Source organism: Manacus vitellinus, unplaced genomic scaffold, assembly GCF_001715985.3.
Source record: "Manacus vitellinus isolate BGI_N305 unplaced genomic scaffold, ASM171598v3 scaffold_2_pilon, whole genome shotgun sequence".
NCBI classification, from domain to species: domain Eukaryota; kingdom Metazoa; phylum Chordata; class Aves; order Passeriformes; family Pipridae; genus Manacus; species Manacus vitellinus.
Genome location: NW_021940208.1, coordinates 51,578,778 through 51,599,145, shown reverse-complemented (window position 1 = coordinate 51,599,145; position 20,368 = coordinate 51,578,778). Strand labels below are relative to the sequence as shown.

The 20,368-nt window shown below is 36.1% G+C and overlaps 1 protein-coding gene across 1 annotated transcript in view; it reads left to right on the top strand.

The window, feature by feature from the left end:
* FAM155A (family with sequence similarity 155 member A) overlaps positions 1 to 20,368 on the top strand; it is a 452,344-nt gene that overhangs the window by 421,626 nt on the left and 10,350 nt on the right. The window contains 1 exon segment of the mRNA XM_018071032.3: positions 17,546 to 17,717. Coding sequence (XP_017926521.2) covers positions 17,546 to 17,717 — 172 coding nt within the window.

The window sequence follows — 20,368 nt, the reverse complement described above, 5'->3', positions numbered from 1 at the left end:
AGTTTTCTTGTGTCATTTTAACTATGTAAGGGCTGCTTTCTATACAAGAAAGCAGGAATCATCAATTCAGTTGCAGTCAATTAGATTTGTTGTGTTTTAACACCCATCGAGACTACGTGACTGAAAACAGATTTTATTTTTAAAATTTTATGTATAGACTTGTCAGTAGTCTGCTTCACTGTTGCATTTTCTCTATTGTAGTAAATTCTTAAACAGTGTAACTGGGCCCTGATTCTGATCAGGTGTTGTGAGCAAAGAGTAATTAAATATGAATGCATTTAGTGCTAGTGAACAAGGAAAAGAAAGTAAAATATCAAGTGAAATGAAAAAAAATCAACTAGCACAGCATGATTGAGAACTAATTTAGTATAAATAAGTCACTAAGAAGGAAAAAAGTAGACAGGAGAGATTTGCTAAGTTTCCAAGCAGCTTTTAGCATTCATGAGAGTGGATCTTTAGGAATTATCATGACACACAGCTAGTTCATAGCCTAGATGAAGGATTCTGTGTGTCAATCAGTGAAACTGTAATCACCCCAAAAAAAGAGATGTCTGAGGCTGGTTTCTGAGATTAACCCACTCTGAAGGAATTTAAAACTTTAGAATTTTTAGAACTTTAAAGGAAAAGGAGCAGAGGAGCTTAATGTATTATTTCCTCATTCAGCTAAAGAGGACAACTTTTTGCCACTCTAGTCAGCAGTTGTCAGGCCACACCTGAAATACTGGGTTCAGTTTTGGTGTCTGTTATACAAAAAGCTGTGGAAAGGCTGGAGAGGGTCCTGAGAAGGGCCTCAAAGATGATCAAAGGACTGGGGAACCTGTCATATGAGGAAAGGCTGAGAGTCAGCCTTGAGAAAAGAAGGCTTAGGAGAGACCTCATCACCATGTTCCAGTATTTAAAGAGTGTTACAAAGAACATGGAGACTTCCTGTGATGGTTTAAACCCAGCTGGAAATTAAGCATCACACAGATGCTCACTCAAGTCCTCCGTTTCTCCCCCCACCCCAGTGGAATGGGGAGGAGAATCAAAGTGAAACTTGTAGATTGAGATAAGAACAGTTTAATAATTGAAAATAACATAAAATACAGTAATAATAGTGAATGATAACAATGATAATAAAAACGGAAAAACAAGTGATGCACAATGCATTTGCTCACTACCCGCTGATTAATGCCAGACCCCTGTTTCCAAACCCAGATCAGCTCCTCCTTCTGGGTAACTCCCCCCACTTTATATACTGGGCATGATGGTCTATGTTTGGAATATCCCTTTGGTCAGTTTGGGTCACCTGGCTATGCTTTCTTCCAATTTATTTTCTGTACCTCCTCACTGGCAAAGCATGAGACAAGAAAAAAGTCCTGGACTTAGGATAGAAAACAAAGCATCAGTGTGTTATCAACACCATTCTCATTTCTGAATCCAAAACACAGCACTACAATAGCTACTGAGGAGACATTAACTCTACCTTAGTTGAAGCCAGGACACTTCCTTTTTACAAGTAGTCACAGAGAATAAACGAAGGGCCGTGGGTACAAGTTACTGCTGAGGAGATTCTGGTTAGGCACAGGAGCAAAATTTTTCACAATGAGAACAATCAACCATTGGAATTATCTCCCCAGGGAAGTGATGGTTTCCCCAGAATTGCATACTTAAGATTCATCTAGACAGGGTGCTAAGCCATGTTGTTTAGACTATGCTTTTGCCAAGAAAGGCTGGGCCAGCTGATCCCTAATCTATTAACTTTTTAAGATAATATTCAGGCTTGCCATTGTAAAGATCATTAATAGCAAGGGTGAGATTCCTAGTGTGAAGTAAATCAGCTGATTGAAGAAAAAAATGTATTTAGTTCTGTGGTTTTTTCTGATTCCATATTCCACAAAATACCACTGTATACAGTACAGGATGACAGACTATGCTGTCAGTGCTGACTTACCAAGATGTCTTTGATATTCATGAAGACAGCATCTGAATTTAAATAAAAAAGTAAAACCTGTCAATATGAGAAGAAATACAGCTTTATGAAAAGTATAATTAGGTAGGTCACCAGCTAGCAGAGAAAGATCTGCAGTTATTGTGTTGGGTACATTAGGAAAGAGGCATTTTGGAGGAGTTACAGTAAAACTTCCAGACATAATGGGGGTTGATTAAGGAAGAAAAATCATCACAAAATGACAGGGAATGCTTAAAAATACCTATACATTCAAAAGTTTTAAAATGTTTAAATTCCAAAGAAATTTTAAGATCAAAAATAACCTGTGGCCTAATTTTAAATAAAGAGATGTTAATGTTTAAATAAATAAATAAATAAATCTTGTTTGTTGTTGTTACACCATCTTCATTATGTTTTCAATGGTATTCTGCATTTTTTCCTTCTCAGTCATTGCTGGGGGAATGTCACACAGGAAACATGGTGTGTTCTTCTGATGTTCCAGCTGGTCACAAGCCATCTAAAGCTGGTCACAAGCCAGGTTTAGACTGTACCATCACCTTAACTCAATAAATTAACAGTAGTGCACAAAAAGACATAAGGCTTCCTTACTCCTTATTCTCAATTAGTCTTTTCTCCCATGCTTTCAATTCCAAAGGCTGGGTCACAGGTCTAATTCAGCTGAGAATTAAGTCATTAAAAAAGACCTAGTCTTGCAAGGACTTGCATAAAAACAGCTAATCTGTTTTCCTTTGTAATTTATCCTTCAGGATTTTTTTCATTTTTTTTTTCTTTTACTAAGCATTTAAGTTCTCCATTTAGTATAGTAAACACATCTTTTTACTTTATATCATTTTATTAAGCAACGTGGGTAAATCAGACCATGCATTTCCATTGGCAGCTTTTGCAGGGTTCCCATTGGCTTTGCCGACAAATATGAGTGTTCAGTGCTTTTTCAACAAGGAGTAGAAGCTCGTGAGGTCTTCTGAACCTGTAGTGTGTTTTGGATACACATCAATGAAACAAGTACATGATTTATTCACAGTTGCTGTCCACTAAAATTAGGGAAAATTCCCTAGAAGACAGGACAACTCTTACTTGCAGGCTTTATCAATAAACCATCCCATCTACAATCTTGTTTCCACAATATTCAGCAATAGACTTTGCATAGGAAGGAGTAGGAAGGAGTCAGAAATTTCAGGATAAGCAACACCATATATATTTCCTAATCATTAAATCCAAAAGTGATTTTTTTAAGACTTTGTATTTATACTAGTACTCTTTCAGCTGGCACCATAAGGTATCCAAGCCACCTTGAGTACACCCGCATTTTAAGTATGTAATGCACTAGCTCTCCTAAAGTAAGTATAAATGCCTTTATATATGCAGAGAAAAGCACAGAGGTTTTCCAAAAAGAGCTCAAGTACACTGCTACAAAGCATCTAAGGTGAACACACTCCAAAGGTCTTCAAAAATCTTTTCCTCTATTAGCTGTACATATGGCCTTATCCTGGAAAGATCATTTTCTGAATCTTACTTTCTTGTTCTCAAGGAAATGTTAATGTATGACTGCCAATCCCAAGCATTACATGGAAAAATATTTCTGTCTATTATTTCAAAAGTTAGATTTTTCAGTTCCATTACTTTTTGCCCCTTGGTTCTGGGATATAAAACAACAAGATCAGAAAATTGTCCTCTTCTCTACAATACTCATAATTTTATAGATCTTTCCCTGTCATCCTCTCCTTTCTGAAATTTCATAACTCAGTCTTTAAGTCTTTCTTCAGAGGACCCAGTGACGGAAATGCTGTCATCTCTTCTCTAATTCTGTGCCTCTTTTTGATGTGGGATTATCTCTTTCTGGGTGGAGTATTTCAGGTAAGCATGTAGCACTGGTTGTTCAGGAGACTTTTTCTGTCTCATTTCTCAGCTTTTGTAAATTCACCTGTCTTTTCTAGCTGCAACTGCACAGTGTTCACTGAACAGCAAGACCCAGATTATGTTCCCAGCCTCACACGGTGAACATAAAATCCCCTATGGTATACAAGTAGTTAAAATTTTCTTCACAGAGTTTCATTTCTTTCAGTTCTTCAGCACTGAACTTCAGCAACTTTTCAGTTCATCTCAACTTTAATTTCTCTTTCTGGATTTTGTTAACATTTTTTTTCTGTGTACTTGTTTTCTTTTTTTTAGCTTTCTTTCTAATGCATTAATACATTAATAAGCAAAACATTGCATATATGAAAGTCTAAGATACTCTGCTTTTAACTGTTTTGACTGGTGAAATCTGATTGATTTGTTTTTTCTTTGTTTCCCCCTACCCATTTTGTACATGTGACAGTATAGTACTCTTAAACAATAATAACTTGGTTTATTACCTTTCTTTAGAGACCTGGTTAATGGATTTTTGAAAAGCTAAATAAATTGTCATCAGGATTGTGTTTTTATTTCTTAGAAGAATTTTAATTCATTAGAGAGAGAATGCACCTTTGCAGAGATGAGGCTGGCTAGCCTTTCTCGTATCACTGTCTACATTTTATTTTATTATTCCACTTTGAACTATTATTTTAAACAACTTATTAGCTTCCAAATATGTTTGTGGTTTACTTGTCAGAGAGTCTCTGGATGACAGAGAATCATTCTGAAATACAAAGTAAAATATTTTCTACTCTCAATCCACCAATCTATTAATTTTTCTTGATGAGAGATTGTACAATTTTTGGTAGCAGGTCTGGTGTTTTACTTCAGGATCTTTGATAGTCTTCCGCCATTGCCTTCTATTTTCTGAACAGGCTGCAACAACAACAAATGAAAGTAAATTTGAAGGGGAAAATATTTTCTCTGATGTTTCTGACCTATGGAAATTGCTGGATGTGTCAGCAGATAGTAACATTCAGACTTGACCCAGTGTACCACATGAAATCATTTAAGAAAAACTGCAGTGAAGTAAATATTTTAAAATCTGAGAGCAAACAACACATTTGTTCAGAGAGAAAAAGTTCTCTTTACAACAGCTTGCATAAATACCAGTTTTGTATAGCTCAGGCGATCTCTTATGAAAAGAAAGGACAAATATGCTACTGTAATGGCAAGGTCAAACACATATAATTCCATAAAAATAATGTGGGAGTGATGTAATGTATTTATTACAAACTTATACTGTTTCATTTATATGTAACTCTTCTATTATATCTCTGTGACACAGCATCTTTTCAGATACTGTCATTGCATATCCATCAGCGAAGGAATACAAATGAATTATGAAAACCGCTGAGCCCCACATACCCTTATTCTCTCTAAGTTTGCAGCATATTTAACAGAGTGTCTCTAAAGGCACATTTTAGCAGTAAGTAAATTGATATTGATGTCTTATGTATAACAAGAATATAGATGTTTGAGCAAAATGCCTGAAATTGAGATAGCATCACAAAATACAACAGAAACAAAAAGAAAGAATTTATAGCAAACACTGCACGTTATGGTACAGTGTTTTATTCAGTTTCCCACAAAAATACTTCATCAAGCAGTGAAAGGATTTTCATATTTCAGATAAAAACCTATATTTTAGATTAGATACTATTAAAGATGATGGAAGTCTGGCAGAGGAAAAATAAGGATATTTCTCTTCATGGAGAAAATTGCTAGTAGAGCCTCTCAAGAGCAGTATCACACTCATGATGCAGTTAGATAAGGTACCTTCTTTTTTGTTAGCTGAAAAGGGTACCTAAAATGACTGGTTTTGAAATTCCCACCTCTGTCTAGCATAAAACAAGTTTTTTCCCTGGACTAGGCAGGCAAAACTGATCCCATATCAGGTATTTTGAAGATGAGAAGTGTCATATGCATTGCATATATTGTTAGAATCAGCTATTTCTTCTGCAGAACTGTGTAGTAATGCTGAAAGCTGACCCTCTTGGGCTGAAATCACTGAGACACTCCTGGGTCGTCTCTGGAAACTCTGGAAGCACAACAAGGTTTGAAGGAATTAGACCTACTTTTTCCTTCCAAAAACTGCCAGGCATCCAGACGTGAGAACAGGTCAGACCACTGCAAACATAGAAAAGGAGTGGGAAAAATAAACAAGCATTTGCATTTTGGAAATGCAGGATAAGAAAGGAGGAAAACAAGAATGAAAATAGGTAGGAAGAGAAAAGAACTGTATAATTCATATCTTGACAATTGCGTGAAGCAAACATGCTCTACCTAAGCAAAAGAGAAGCTTTTATCTATCAGAAATTCCACTTGAATCTCTGAATGCCAGCAAGAATATCTGGCAATAATCTCTGCTTTCAATATTGCTCTTAATGGTGGAGAATTTACCTGACAGAGATTTAATTTTGTGTTTAACAGCATCAGTCATCTGTGTCTACAGATATGTCACAGTATATGACTGTAGTGCTTGAATAATTGGATAGAGTCTTAAATATCTTAAATTTATTTTACTTACTTTTGTGTATCAGTAAATGTAGTAGAAAAAATTAAAAATGCACCTCAAATTCTCTCCAAGGTAAATTTCTAAGGGAAGCCCAGTAAAAAAAAAGTTAAAAAACAACCAATGAACTATGAGACTACTTGTGAAGTAGAAACTTCAGAGGTATATGGGTTTTGTACACTAGTAAACAACACATACACAAGCTTTCGAGGGATTGTCAAACTATATTATGGTTGGATTACACAGAGAAAGCAGAAAATTTTTAAAAAGTAATATGGGCTTCCTAAGGTGGTTAAAAATTTGAAGTCTCATAAATACTGTTTTATATGATGTTAGAGCTCTGAATGCTGACTTAGAGATGGAAGTTTTCACTTTGGGCAAAGCTGCAGATAGTTTGCACAAATCCTTAAATGGACACACGCTGCTTCCAACTCTTCTGGGAAATCAGAGGCGAGAAGAATTTGTTGCTTACTCTGTGCTGGTGATCACTAGATAGGCAGGTGAAACAGCAAAAGGTATATGAAAGTTGTCTTGTTGCTCTGTTACTCCCTGTGATAACAAGTGTCTTTTTGCTGTGGCAAATGTCTAGTCCCTTCCAGAGCTATCCCAGACTGGGGAAACTCCTCACTTGGGACACCTGTTCTTGGGTGAGCTTATTGTTGATCTTATTCACGAACTCCTCAAAGAGCTTATTGTGCTCTCCCAGAAAATATGATTTATTAAATGTGTGATTACAAGCTGTCATGGCTCTGACTGCAATGTCATATATATTCCCATTCAGACCAAGTTTGGTTACCTGGGTTCAAGTCAGCTTTTGGTGGACTGTGTGGCTTCAAATGAGAGCTGTGTGAGAAAAAACCTGTGAGAGGAGAGGGAATATCTCCTCTCCTTGGGAGTTACTTTTAAGTTCAATCACTCACCCTCTTCAGATGTCTGGATGTCTCACTTCAATGTCATAACAACACAACTCTGAGGTCTAACATTCTAGAGGTTAAATGTAAGGGGGAGAAGCAGTACAACTTGAAGACACTGAGTGTAGCAGTGTAGAATGGTGCAGTGGAGTCTCTGGCCCTGTTCCTGCACTCAGAAATGTCTAGAGAAAAGAGTAAGGTCAATCTGCTTTGCCTCTAGATAGTTTACAACACAATAAAGTTCTTCAAATAAATTCAATTCACCATGATTAGAATAATTTTGCATTGGTGATACAAATGATATTATTAATAGAGTCTACCTTATAACAGGCTCCTTCCACAGTTATGAGTTCTTGTGGGTTTTTTTTCTTTTTGAATAGATTTCAGGTTCTAAAATATTTGTCGTATCACTGGTGTCTAAGAAATTTTCTTATTTCTTCTGTATTCATCAGCTCCTTGTCTTTAGCTTTTGTTTCTTATTTACTGAACTTTCGTAGAATGACAGAATACGCTGAGTTGGAAAGGACCCAGCAGGATCATCGAGTCCAACTTCTGGTCCTGCACAGGACACCCCAAGAATCACACCATGTGCCTGAGAGCATTGTCCAAACACTTCTTGAAGTCTGTCAGACTTCGTGCTGTGACCACTTCCCTAGAGAGCCTGTTCCAGTGCTCAAGCAGCCTCTGGGTGAAAAACCTTTTCCTGATATCTAACCTAAACCTCCCCTGACTCAGCTTCTTGTGTTTCCTCTAGCCTTGTCACTGGTCACAAGAGTAAAGAGATCGCTACCTGCCCCTCAATTTCCTGCATGACCAAGATGAAAATTCAACATCAAACTTGAATAACTCTTATGATTAAAGAAGTTATAATTCCAAACGGAAAGAGAACTTCAAGGCACAGGACACTTTTTTTATCTCTATGTTTACATCAGCCTGTGACAAGTCCCCTTATCTGCCAGGAATCTGCAGCAGCTCTTGCAAGCTGATTGGAAGCCCCCAGATCCCAAAAGAGATTCTTTCTTCTGAGCAACACTGGAGTTTTGCAGGCAGAAAAAAAAATCAGGTCCTTAATTTGAGAAAGCAGAGGATATAAAGAGAGAGACTCTTCTCATCTCCTTCATACACTGGTAATCAGCAGTATCAATCTTCTGAATACTGTCATGTTGAGCTGATTTACACAAACTACCATCACTTCAGAAATGATGAAGAGCAGAGCTGAACACAAATACTTTCCAGACTTGACAGATCACCTGGTTCATGAATCCAGATGTGATTTTAGAAGACTGTAAAACTTTAAAACAAGCCCTGACCATTGTGAGCTGACTTGAAGTTGGTGGACCTAAGATTTTCCAGGGAAATTGATTAGACACTTTGAAGATTATTCACTTGTTTTATTTTTATAATTGGAACATTTTAATATAGTATCTGATTAGATGGAATAATATTAAGCTCAAATCAAAAGCTAGTGCCTCCTTTTTACTTTTTTAACAGACTACTTATTTCTGTAATAAGCTATTAATCTTCATTTTCCTTTAAGCTCACCCAAAGGGATGTTTATGATCTTCAAAAGAAAGTTTCTTTCCTATATTAAGTAACATCTAACTCTGAATTCTGATACAGAGGACGAGCTCAGGTTTTAGGGTACTACAAAACAATAGTGAAGTTAATCATCATGATGACCCCAGTTGATTGGATGGCTAATCACCAGAAAGACAGGACTGGTGGATCAGGTTTTTGCATATCTTTCCCTTGCAGAAGCTTGGTTTATTTTGGCAGAGAGAAACATTATAGATTTCTCCTATATCTGTATATAATTTCTCCTAAAGATTACCAAAGTAACAATGAGACACTGATACCATGTCCTCTGCAGTAATGTCTCCATAATCAGAGATATATTTGTATTAGGAGCCTGCATATTTGCATCTTTCTGTTCATCTTTTCCAATATAGATGTGAACAGAACAGCTTATCATTCCACTCATTTGTATCCGGTTAAAAGAAATCTTGTTACATAGCATATAAAGTGAAGCTGGCATATGAATTTCAGCCTTGGTTTACCTTTCCTCTATCTTCAAATAAAATAGTGTGTGTGTGTGTCTTTCAAATAAAATTATTCATAAGTGGGTAAAATAGGGAAAGAAACAAGATTATCTATTAAATTTAGGAAACACTAGTAGCTTTTGTCTCTTAATACAGTAGTTTGCGTCTGGTGGCATTAAGATTTTCTGGATAATTACTAAAATATTTATCTTATGATATTCCATCCATGAAGAGACAGAAAGTATTCATTATAATAAAATAGAAACAAAATCAGAGGTTGAAATAACCACAAAACAGACATATTAGTTCCCAAAATTACCGTAAATTTCAGGCATAAATTTCTATAATATGAAACAGACACTCTCATTTCCTGGTACAGTCTTATAACCAAGGAATTTTAAAAATGTGCATAGAGCGAAATAACTGGAAAATATAATGTCTGTTTTACAGGAAGCTCAGATTGATAATTTGTGTTCATTCTGGATCAGATTTAAAAAGAAAAAGGCAAAAACAAAAGTAAAATTTAAGTTCCCCGGACAAAAAAATGGTGGGTGTAGGTGTTGGTGCGAATGCATGTACAAAACAACTTCTCCAAAAACAGAACAGCTATGAGTCAATACTAATGTAATAAAACTCAATAGTGTGATGTGTATTTAAATGAATACTTTATGAGCAATATTTGGCTGTATAAACAGAATGATAATAGCTTTTTTGGAAAGAAATATTTGAACCTTACTGAAAAATAATTCCCCAGTCAGAATTGTTTCATTTTGGTAGTGCTGAAACAAAGTGAAAAAGATTTTTTTTATCTATAAAAAAAAAATCTCTATTTTAAGACTGTTTCTATGAAATATCTTATTTTCAGCAACCCACTTGTTATATGATTTCTACTGCATGTAATGAAGAACATTTAATCACTGATGGTACCACTGATATCCACTGGCAAAGATACCTTATGCAGGATATTGTTCCCTCCTATCTGGTCACTGTTACCGCACTATATGTGTGCTTAGTCAGCCCTATCGTGAGGCTGCCCAAAGTCTTAGAATGGTACTAGGAACAAAGGCCAGCAAAAGAGAAATGCCAACAGCAATCCCACAACTCTCGTGAGCAGAAGGCTCTCTGTAAAAGCTGATTTTTATTCCTCAGTATACTTACAAACAGCAGTCTTCCTGAAATCAGACTGCCCCAGTGCTCAAAACTGACAAAGTTCCTGGGGGAGTTCACATTTCTAACACTACCCTTGTCAGACTTAATCAGATCTTGTACCAGTTAGCCATCTATATTTTGGTTGTGTAGTCTATATAAAGTACACTTGTAAGCAATCTATCAGACATCTCTACTTGTACGAAATGATATCTCAGGTCCTGATGCACAAAGCAGAAACTAAGATTGATCCAAATGTTTCTTAAAGAAGATGTACTCTCACTCAAACCAATACATAATACTTTGTGATCTGAATATAATTTTTTTTAGAGACTGTACTTCACAGACATAGCATTATTTTGCTGCTGTATAGCATTCATAACATTTAAAGTGACTTTTACAACAAAATTTTTATCATAGGAAGAAATAAGAGTACTCGAGGTTCCTCATTGCTGCATAAAACACATAATTACATTCGGAGCTCATGCCCTTATTTTCTATATAGTGTTTCATGTATTCATCTTTTGCCTGGTCAGTGTTCGGGCAGAGTTCTGAATTAATGAGTATCTTTATTTGTGTAAGCAAGGGCTTAGAAGATTTTCCAGCTTTATCAGTAGCTCTTCTCCAAAACTCTTGTTTACAACATCTCAGTTCATGAAGAATTACTACTGGTTTTAATTTCTACTCTTTAAGATTGTGAAATAGTAAAAAAGCTAACATGAAGCAAAGTTAGGCTACTTTAAAATATTTCATAGGAAGGTTGAAATGGGAACCCTACAAGACACAACATTATTGGTTGTGGTAATGTCACAGAATACCACAGAGGCAACAATTCACCTAGATTCTAAACAACAACAACAAACAACAAAAATTAAAAACAAATACAAAACCAAACAAACACAAAACCAACCAACCAACCAACCAAATAAAACCCCATGGCATTTAAGCATATAGTCTAACTTTTAATGAACAAATAATGCAAATCTTGTATACTAGAATATTTAGGGTTACTTTTGGTTACAGAAAATCACACACTAAACTGAGGCTCACAGGGAACAGATTTCACTCTCTATACACATCTTATTCACTGCTGTTGTCAATGAGTAAACATGGGCTGGGGACCACTAGGGTAAAACACAGCAAAACTTGAAAGGCACATCACTATTTATTTTCAAATGAATGCTGTTTTTCCATTGAGTTCTGCTGAAAAACCTCAGCTTACATAATAGGTTATTCCATGAATATTCTTGGAAAAATCAATTAATTAGTTAGTCACAGCCTGAGGTACTCCTCAGTATACATGGTGAGTGCAGAATTTATCTCTAAATACTCACAGACTTTGGGAGAAGTTAAGCTGGAATCATATCACACTGTCTTGAGGCAATACTCTTAATTCCTTTATTCCAATAAGGTACAATTTCCTGATGTCGTTGGAAGTGTCAGTGGTCAGAAAGCCTCTCAAGTTCATGAGGGGCCTCTTCCTTTCCAACTGGCAGATGAAATTAAGTTGTTCTCTGTCTGAAGACATCATTTTCAACCATGAATATGGTTGCGTAGCATCAGTACAAAGCATTTAAAATCTATTTTGATTCAGAAAATTTGCCATTTTGAGAAAGTTTCTGTTGTGACTTTTTACTTCCTACTTTCTTTCCCTCCCACCATCCTCCACATCTACACACCATAAGAGCTTTTTGATGATTTCTATGTTCCTTTTTGTATAATTATTTTGGCAGCCCAGTGAGTAACATGAAATTTTCCTTCAGTGAGGAAAAAAAAAGTAATTTTCATGGAAAATGGTTGAAGTACTTCCTGGAAATTTCACAATGTTCATTAAGAACTGTGATGACAATGTCAATCAGGAACAACAGGGGAAGGGGCAGAGGCAAGCTGAATTAATCTCTTGAAAACTATGAAGAATTGTCATCCACAGAGAATTAAACTGATTGAGCTTTTTCATTATGCTCTACTGATACCTCTCATGCAGTGTGACTTAGTCTGTTTTGACAGAAATCAGATTATCCAGAATCACATGTATTGTGCCTGCATGAGTGAGTGAGAATGAGAAAGGGAGGGAGGGAGACTGTTGGTCTATATGGATTGTAAATACAACTTTTCTTCCAACTGTTTTTGCAGTCTTAGTACATAAAATCATAAAATGGCCTGGGCTGGAAGGAACCTTAGTGATCATCTAGTTAAAATTAGTTTTGTACAGTTGCACAGAGTTATAATTCTGCTAGTGTAATGACCAGGGTCGTGGTCAGTCAATGCAGTGTTCTACCTGGACATACTGTACACACTGGGGGCAGCAGCTCTTGGCCTCTCTCTAGTTAATGTAATCATATTAACTAGTAACTCTGTCTGGTTGCCTTTCAAGGTCAGAAAGAATACTTCAGACAGGGTCTAACCTCATGTGTGATATGAGACACAGAATATCCTAAAAAGAGGCAAAACCTGGACAGCTAGTCCCCTCAAAGAGACAAAAATAAATGTTCTTCATAATGTCCTCAGAGAAAAAGCATATGATATGGCCTTTTAGTTTCTCAAAATTCTTCAGATTCTCTACAAACCCCTCACTTTCTTCGTGGTAACCCTCAGCCCATTTATAACATGTAGTGTTTGACAAGCAAATGCAGTTTAGTGTCTGGTTTGTTTGTGAAACTTTTGTTCCTTGAATTGATGAAACTAGTTTTTTGTGTTGGGTGACTAGCCACTGAAGTAATAAAATATTTTTTCTGCTTCCAGATATGGGCTTGAAACTTGTACAGTAGAAATAAAATGAATGACAGTACAGCAGAAAAAATAAATTAATCTGCCCAATTAATATGTTTTATCATATTATTAATAATTCACAATTACCAAGAAGATTTTGATTATGATTGATCTGGTTAGGCATTCATGATGATGAATACAGGCATATAAAGCCAGCATTGATTGATGCAGTTTTTTGAAAGTGTTATTTTAATTTTTTTTCATAAAGGGACAAGGTACGGTAGATTTAATTTATTTAGGTGAGTAAAATTGCCACTAAATCCTTTTCAGATTTTGTAACTATGCTTCTGTACATGAAAGATGATTTTATTCTTATGTGATACTATCTTGCCATCATGACAAAGAGATATTTAGATGTATTCAAGTATTTATTCTATGTATGTTGTTGCCATGATGCATCAATAATCCAGTTTATCTTAGTTCTGTCCCATGTTAAAAAAGAGTAATAGCAAAACTAACAGAAAAATATGGGGGTTTTTTCTGTTCTTTGAGATTGGTCTGCCAGCTTTCTCTTAGCAACTATGATTTTTCAAAGGTTTCAATCATCTCCCAAGCCACTCAAAAACATAAGATCATTCTATTTCTTTTCTACATTATAGGTATGCAAAATACAAAAAAGATCATAAAATCTCAAATCTTTTTTGTGTTTTTGTTTGGTTTTGGCAGCCTGACTTACATGAGTAAAAAGTCTGTTAATAAAAATGACTGTTTTGTCTTCTAAAGTTTTGAATTTTTATTTTTTTTTTAAATCACTAGAGTTCCTCTTGTTTTTTCAAAAAACTGTTGATAATTGTTTATTCTTATATTTTCTCTATAATGCATATATCTTTCCCATCTTATAACTCAGTTTAGTTTAGTTTATGTTGGAAGTTAGTTTTAGCTTTGCTTCCTTTAAATGAGGATATAATACAGTGAGAGAGATGTCTACTGCTACCACAGCCCCTCTTTCCTTTCCTTGAAATGTAATCCAATACATTTGTTTTACTGACATGAATCTTGAAAAGGTGCATGCTTTGAAAGAGTAAGAATTTTGTTCTAGACGATTTTACTAAATGAGCTAGAGAATTTTTCCTGCTTCTGGCTATTTAACACATGGTCTCCTCACATCCACATTCCATCTTTTGCATTGACATGTTGAAAATTACATAGGAAAATATTAATAGAATTTAACTAGCACTTTGAAGTGTTCTATATGAAATATTTTTAAAAGGAATATTTATTGTGATTAGCTATTGATGTACTTTAAGAAGGAAAAGGACTCTCATATCAAAGCATAGTTTGTAAAGTGAACACCACACTCCAGGCCAATGTGTATTTTCACTGATAGTTTCAGGCCTTGTTATGTAACACATGTTTTTAGACTCTGGAAATCAGCATTTTGGATTTGCTAGAAGAATTGCCACCCAATCCAAACCTATATTTTCCTAGGTATAAGAAGGAATACTGGCTGACAAAAGGCCCTAATATCTGTTTTACTATTTGGAAAATTTCAAGACATTTCAATACATTTCAGTTACAAATCATGAATTTCTAATACTTAAGCTAAAAAGCCACCTTTCTCTACCATTAAACCAGAGGAAAGACTTTAAACTGCTCTGGATCTTCTTACTCAGTTGGGTCAGCCATGGGACTCATGCAATGTGCTTGGGCAGAGTGATATGTACAAATATGAGATAAATCCACCCACTATTGTATTCCCTCTTGGGTAGCACATATTTAAGCATGAAACTAAGATGTCTGTGTAAAACCTTTGGTGCCTAGAAAGATCAGGAAGGATAGGAGAGGTTATTTGTGGTGTTTGTTGGGAAAGTAGTAATTTAAATCGTCTGTACAAATATGAACAGAGAGGGACTACTCTCTGGTCTACCACCTAGCCCAGCACAGCTCATACGCAAACACCTACATTTTTTTTCCTTTTTCTCCAAAAAAAGGAAAATCTGCTTACTGGTGTGGTCGTTGGCATACACCTTTCCCCAGACAATGGCTGGGCACTGTCTGGAAAGGTAGGAATTAACACAGGCCACAGCTGTGCCAGCAGCGGACTGACAGCTAAGGACCATGGGTGAGCCTTCTCTGGTGCTCCATATAGCCTTCCTGGCCAAAACGGAGCAATATGGGAATATTAAAAATATCCATATAGACTACAGAGAAGTTTGAAATCAGTTGCGAGAAAAATAAAACAAAGTGAGAGGCATTTATCTAAGAAACAGATATCAAGAGCAGGTACACTCATGCACATGCATTCTTTAAAAATATGGATAAGAATTCAGATGTAATTTTGAGCCAAAGCTTAGAACTTGTGAATCAGAGTAGGAAGATGATATGTACGAACTGAGCTTAGAGACATAAAAATCTTCACAGAAGCTCACAACTGCATTATTTACTTCTGCTCTTGAATAAAAATTTATTTCTTATCTTGCTTAAGTAGACACATGGGTTTGCTCATTTTCTTGTTACTGTGTATGGTGCACTGTTCAATACACTCCCTAAAAACTGATGTACAATTTCAAATATGATTCATAACCCAACATACTACTATTAGATCTATTTCATGAGGAGAACAAGAGGATTGTCTACACTGTTAGTGATCAAGAAAGAACATCTGTGAATATGTATCTATCAGATCCAGTGTTCCTGTTTCCAACAAGCAGGCTATGCTCACTGACTAATTAAAAATAGAAAAACAATTGCTTTATTTCATTTATTGTTGCAAGTGTCAATATAGCAACTAAAGCATCAAAAATGTGGTGGGTGATATAGTCAACAACAGGAAAAACACTTTCTCTCTAGAAGTTTATATGAGAACAAAAAGTACACACATCGCCTAGTCTTCCTTGTCATTAATCTGTGGATAAGAAAACTTTGCAAGCAATTAAAATTGAATTTTTAATGAAAAAAAATCGTGTTCTACAGAATGCAGTAGGCAAAAGCTGCTATAAAGAGATAATCACAAACCATAGATTGCTGACAAAGGCTTCCCTTTATCACCTCACAGCCTTACTCATACCTGCCACTATCGCAAACAATCTAAAATAAAGATTTTGTGATTCTGGGACTACTACATTGGAATTAATTTTATAATTTAAGCTGGTATTATTCACACTCATCAAATTATAACCAATGAGATGAAACATACTGAATTCAAATCAAACTCTCATCTAGATTACTCATTTCAGGTGTCAGGGTTTTTTAATTTTCACTGCTTCAAAATTTAATCTACATTTCCTTCTTTATTAGAAACAGGTCTAGAGAGAAGAGAAATGATCAGCTGACTATATTGCTTTTCAGCCTGTGATAAAGGAAAGGTAGTTACTAAGATTTTCAGATATTCTGAATGAATACAAAAAGGAAATTTTTGTTATGTAACAACCTAGATAGCAAGTATCTGGACAGCAAATAATGTACTTCAAAACAGATAAGTGGAAAATAAAATGGGAACAAGCAAACCTCTCTGTACTCTGTCACATAGGGTTTTTATCACCTTTGTAGCCTGGTTTCCAATCTATCTTCTCAGGAAACTTTTCTGTGCCCAAAAGTTTAATGCAATTCTAATGACAAACATTGTTGCTCAGAAGACAAAAGGCATTAAAAATTAAAATCAGCATGTTTATTTTACTTTTCTGTTTAAATTATTATAATAATTGAAATAATCAAAGATCCTGCAGCCATGGCTACACAGTATCAGATGAGAACATCTTTAAAGTGTTCCTTTTAGCTCCCAAATGTAGACATTGATTCTCACTCTGGCAGATTCATCCCCTGATCTACAGCTCTTAGTGTTCAAGAATCCTAATGTTCAGGAAACTAGTGCTGTAGACTGGATAAGGTTTTATTCGAAGGGAAGCAGCACCATCTATTGCAACCTGGTAGCTTAACCCGATGACAGAAAGAACAAAGATGGCCTGAGCCCAGTTTTCAACTCTTTCTTGCGTGCACTTTCAGAAATTTGTCTTTGACTGGCTTCAAAGGATGTTATTATCTCAGTTTGTTTATGATAAGGTGCAGGGACAGGGCTGTGTTCCATGCATGCATATGTTCAATAAAAAGTCACGTCTAAGAGATACCTGTTTATGAACTAAGATAATATAATAGCAAAAGCCTAGTCCAGACTAACTGTTGCTTTTAAACGACTTGGTTGGAGTTTTTATTTCTGAAATGGGAGGACAGTCAAAAGTTAAGAGTTTATTTTAGCCAGGTGATATTCTCTCAAAATTTTCTTTCAGAAGCAGCATTAATGTAGGTGTGCAGTACAGTATGTTCTTCTAATAATGACAGTGCTATTGTTATCCATCTATACTTCTCATTCTTCTCTTTTTTCCAGATTGTCTACAAAGCCTGGCTGTGTTCCCAGTATTTTGAAGTCACACAGTTTCACTGCAACAACAGAATTCCTTGCAAGCAATACTGTTTGGAGGTTCAAACGAGGTGTCCCTTTATATTACCAGACAACGATGATGTCATCTACGGAGGACTATCAAGTTTCATCTGTACAGGTACAGTATAAAAAAAACTAATTTCACTTGTTTTCATAAGTCTAAATTTGATGGACTTAGCTATAACTACGAGAGCCCGAAGGTGTTCCTCATTAGAAAGATTTGTCAGAGATGCTAGGATTTGAGCCCAGCTTTAGAAATGCACATTTACGCTACACCTTGCCCATCACCAGGCTTACAAAACAAAATTGCTAGAAAAAATTTGCTCTGGTTACTTTTTACACTTAATAATTTGGTGGAGGATTTCTGTTACTCCATGTCATGCAGTACTCAGAGTAAAGAGGCTGCATGTCTTGCAATATTCAGAAGACAGAGAAAGGCAGGTGCAGTTTCTAGTATATTTACCTTTGTACACCTGCATTCTTATGTCAGATAAATGGAGAATCTGAAGCATGTCGTTCAAAACTGCAGCAACTCGCAGAACATGCATGTCTAAGGAAAGATCTTTCACTAGTGAAGAAATTTAAGAATCAATTTTTCAACTGTGAAGAACTGATCTTTTTTGTCTCCTCTGTATTTCAGTTTTAAAAGGTATTGCTAATATATATCTCAGATATCACAAAAACTTTTTTCAGGACTGGTTGGGAGTCATCTAAACAAAATTGCAGCTTATATCAATGTTATCTTCAGATTTCTGGTGCCTGGAGTATCATCTGAGAACCTTGAAGATATTCAGGCAACTTATTCCTACTAAATAAGTAAAAAGGCATTTCAACACTTAGATCATTTGACATCTCTGGTCCAAACATCGGAAGTTAGACAGCCTTCACCTCTAAATTAGGGCTGCACTGGAAATCTTGATACTAAATGAGTTGCAAAGGTAAGCTACTTAAAAACAGAGCCAGTTATAAAACCCCATAGAGGCTATATACCATCTCAAATGCAAGTATAATGATTGTGGCAACTCACTTCATCTTATACTCTGTATTTGGATTTAGGGTGATTCTGGTAGCAAGGTATTTACGGTATTTACTGTATTTCTTTTTGAACCTTAAGCCTTTTGCACACAGTTGAATAATATCCATCCATATGCAAAAGACAATATAATAAAATGTGAGCTCAGTTACAATTTCGAGTCATCAATAAGGCAATGGTGCTTAGCACTTTAATGCATTTCATAAATATTAATAGCCTTCCAATATGCGTAGGCAGTAAACAAATTAGTATTACTTTCCAGTTTAAGATAGTATAGTAAAAGCTGAAGTAAGAGACTTATTTATATGTTATTTACCACAAGTATACAATATATAGGTGTGTGTGTTTTCATGTATATACATGTGTACCCACTTACACACATACACAATAGCAAAAAATCAAAGAATCAACAAAATCATCTTGGCATATATTTCAGAAAATCTCTTAGGAAATACATATCCATTTTCCTACTATAACTCAAAATCCAAATTCCTTCCTAAAACACAAAAAATATATGATTTTGAAAAGATTACTGACATCTCTGAGTCTGAAATGAAAAAACAATTTTGGGAGGGGATTAAACTCACTTTATTGCAGGTAGTAGCAGTAACATGGGTATCTGCACATAAACTCTGTTGCTAAGCTCTCACTAGAGTCACTAAAGATCTGCTGTAGTCAGTAGGGCTGAGAGGTATTTAAATTAGCCGAAGTAGGCACCTGCACCTGATGAGAGGACTCGTTCACAGTGCTGGCTGCTCTCTATTTGCTGTATTTGCTGTCAGTCACCAGGGGCTTTTTGCAGACATTTAAAACCAGGATGACCTGAAGCTCAGCTTAGCAGTCCACTAACTAATATTTGGTTGAGCTTTTTGTCCTCTCAAATTCAGACTCAGCAGCAGCAGAGCGGAGCTTGTACTCGCAGACCTGTGGGAGTTAGTATGCTGACCCTAGGCAGTTGGGAACAAGAGAAGATGCTGAGGACAGGTACAAGGCTGCAGTTCAAACTTTGTCTGGAACACAGGCCCATTTTCACCCTCTTACTAAGCAGCAGCTCACTGTAAGAGTACTTCTTGCCACTAAACAATGATAAATGAAACTATTATCTGCTGTGGGACTAAGGAATTACACTTCTCTGCAGCTTAGTGAAAACAGATTTATTTCATGCAAAGTACAGTGAGTTCAACAGCAGATAAAATAATCTACCTCAGCATAGCTTGTGGCTTGACAGATAACTTGAAATCCTTCTGCCGAAAAGCAGCTGGAAGCAGGTCACCTATGTCTTGGGGGACCTATTCTCCTGCTGCACTTTCTGTGAGCTCCTGTCTGGCAGACATATTCTGGTATTTTTAGTTACTGATCTGGCTTTTCATTAGCAAAACCCAAAAGAGTAAGGTCAAAAAGTATTTCTATCTAATATTTAGGTGTCAAGTAACAGGAAAAGGTATTCGAAGGATATCTGGTTTTATTTGATATTGACTACAGCACAGAGGGTGGGACATACATATAAATATTACATGCCATTTTCCAGTTGCAGTTAGATAGAGGCTGGCATCAGCAGCAATGCTGGGAGGTGCCCTGGCTGCACCGAGCTGCCACCTCCCCTTGCCATGCCTGTCCTGCTGCAGCAGTGAGCCAGAGCACAAAGACCCGCTGGAGGTGAGCATATGGCAGCACTGGTGGACGAGGAACCCATATATTTTTTTTTTTTCTTTCAGGGCAGGATTTCTGTGAATTTG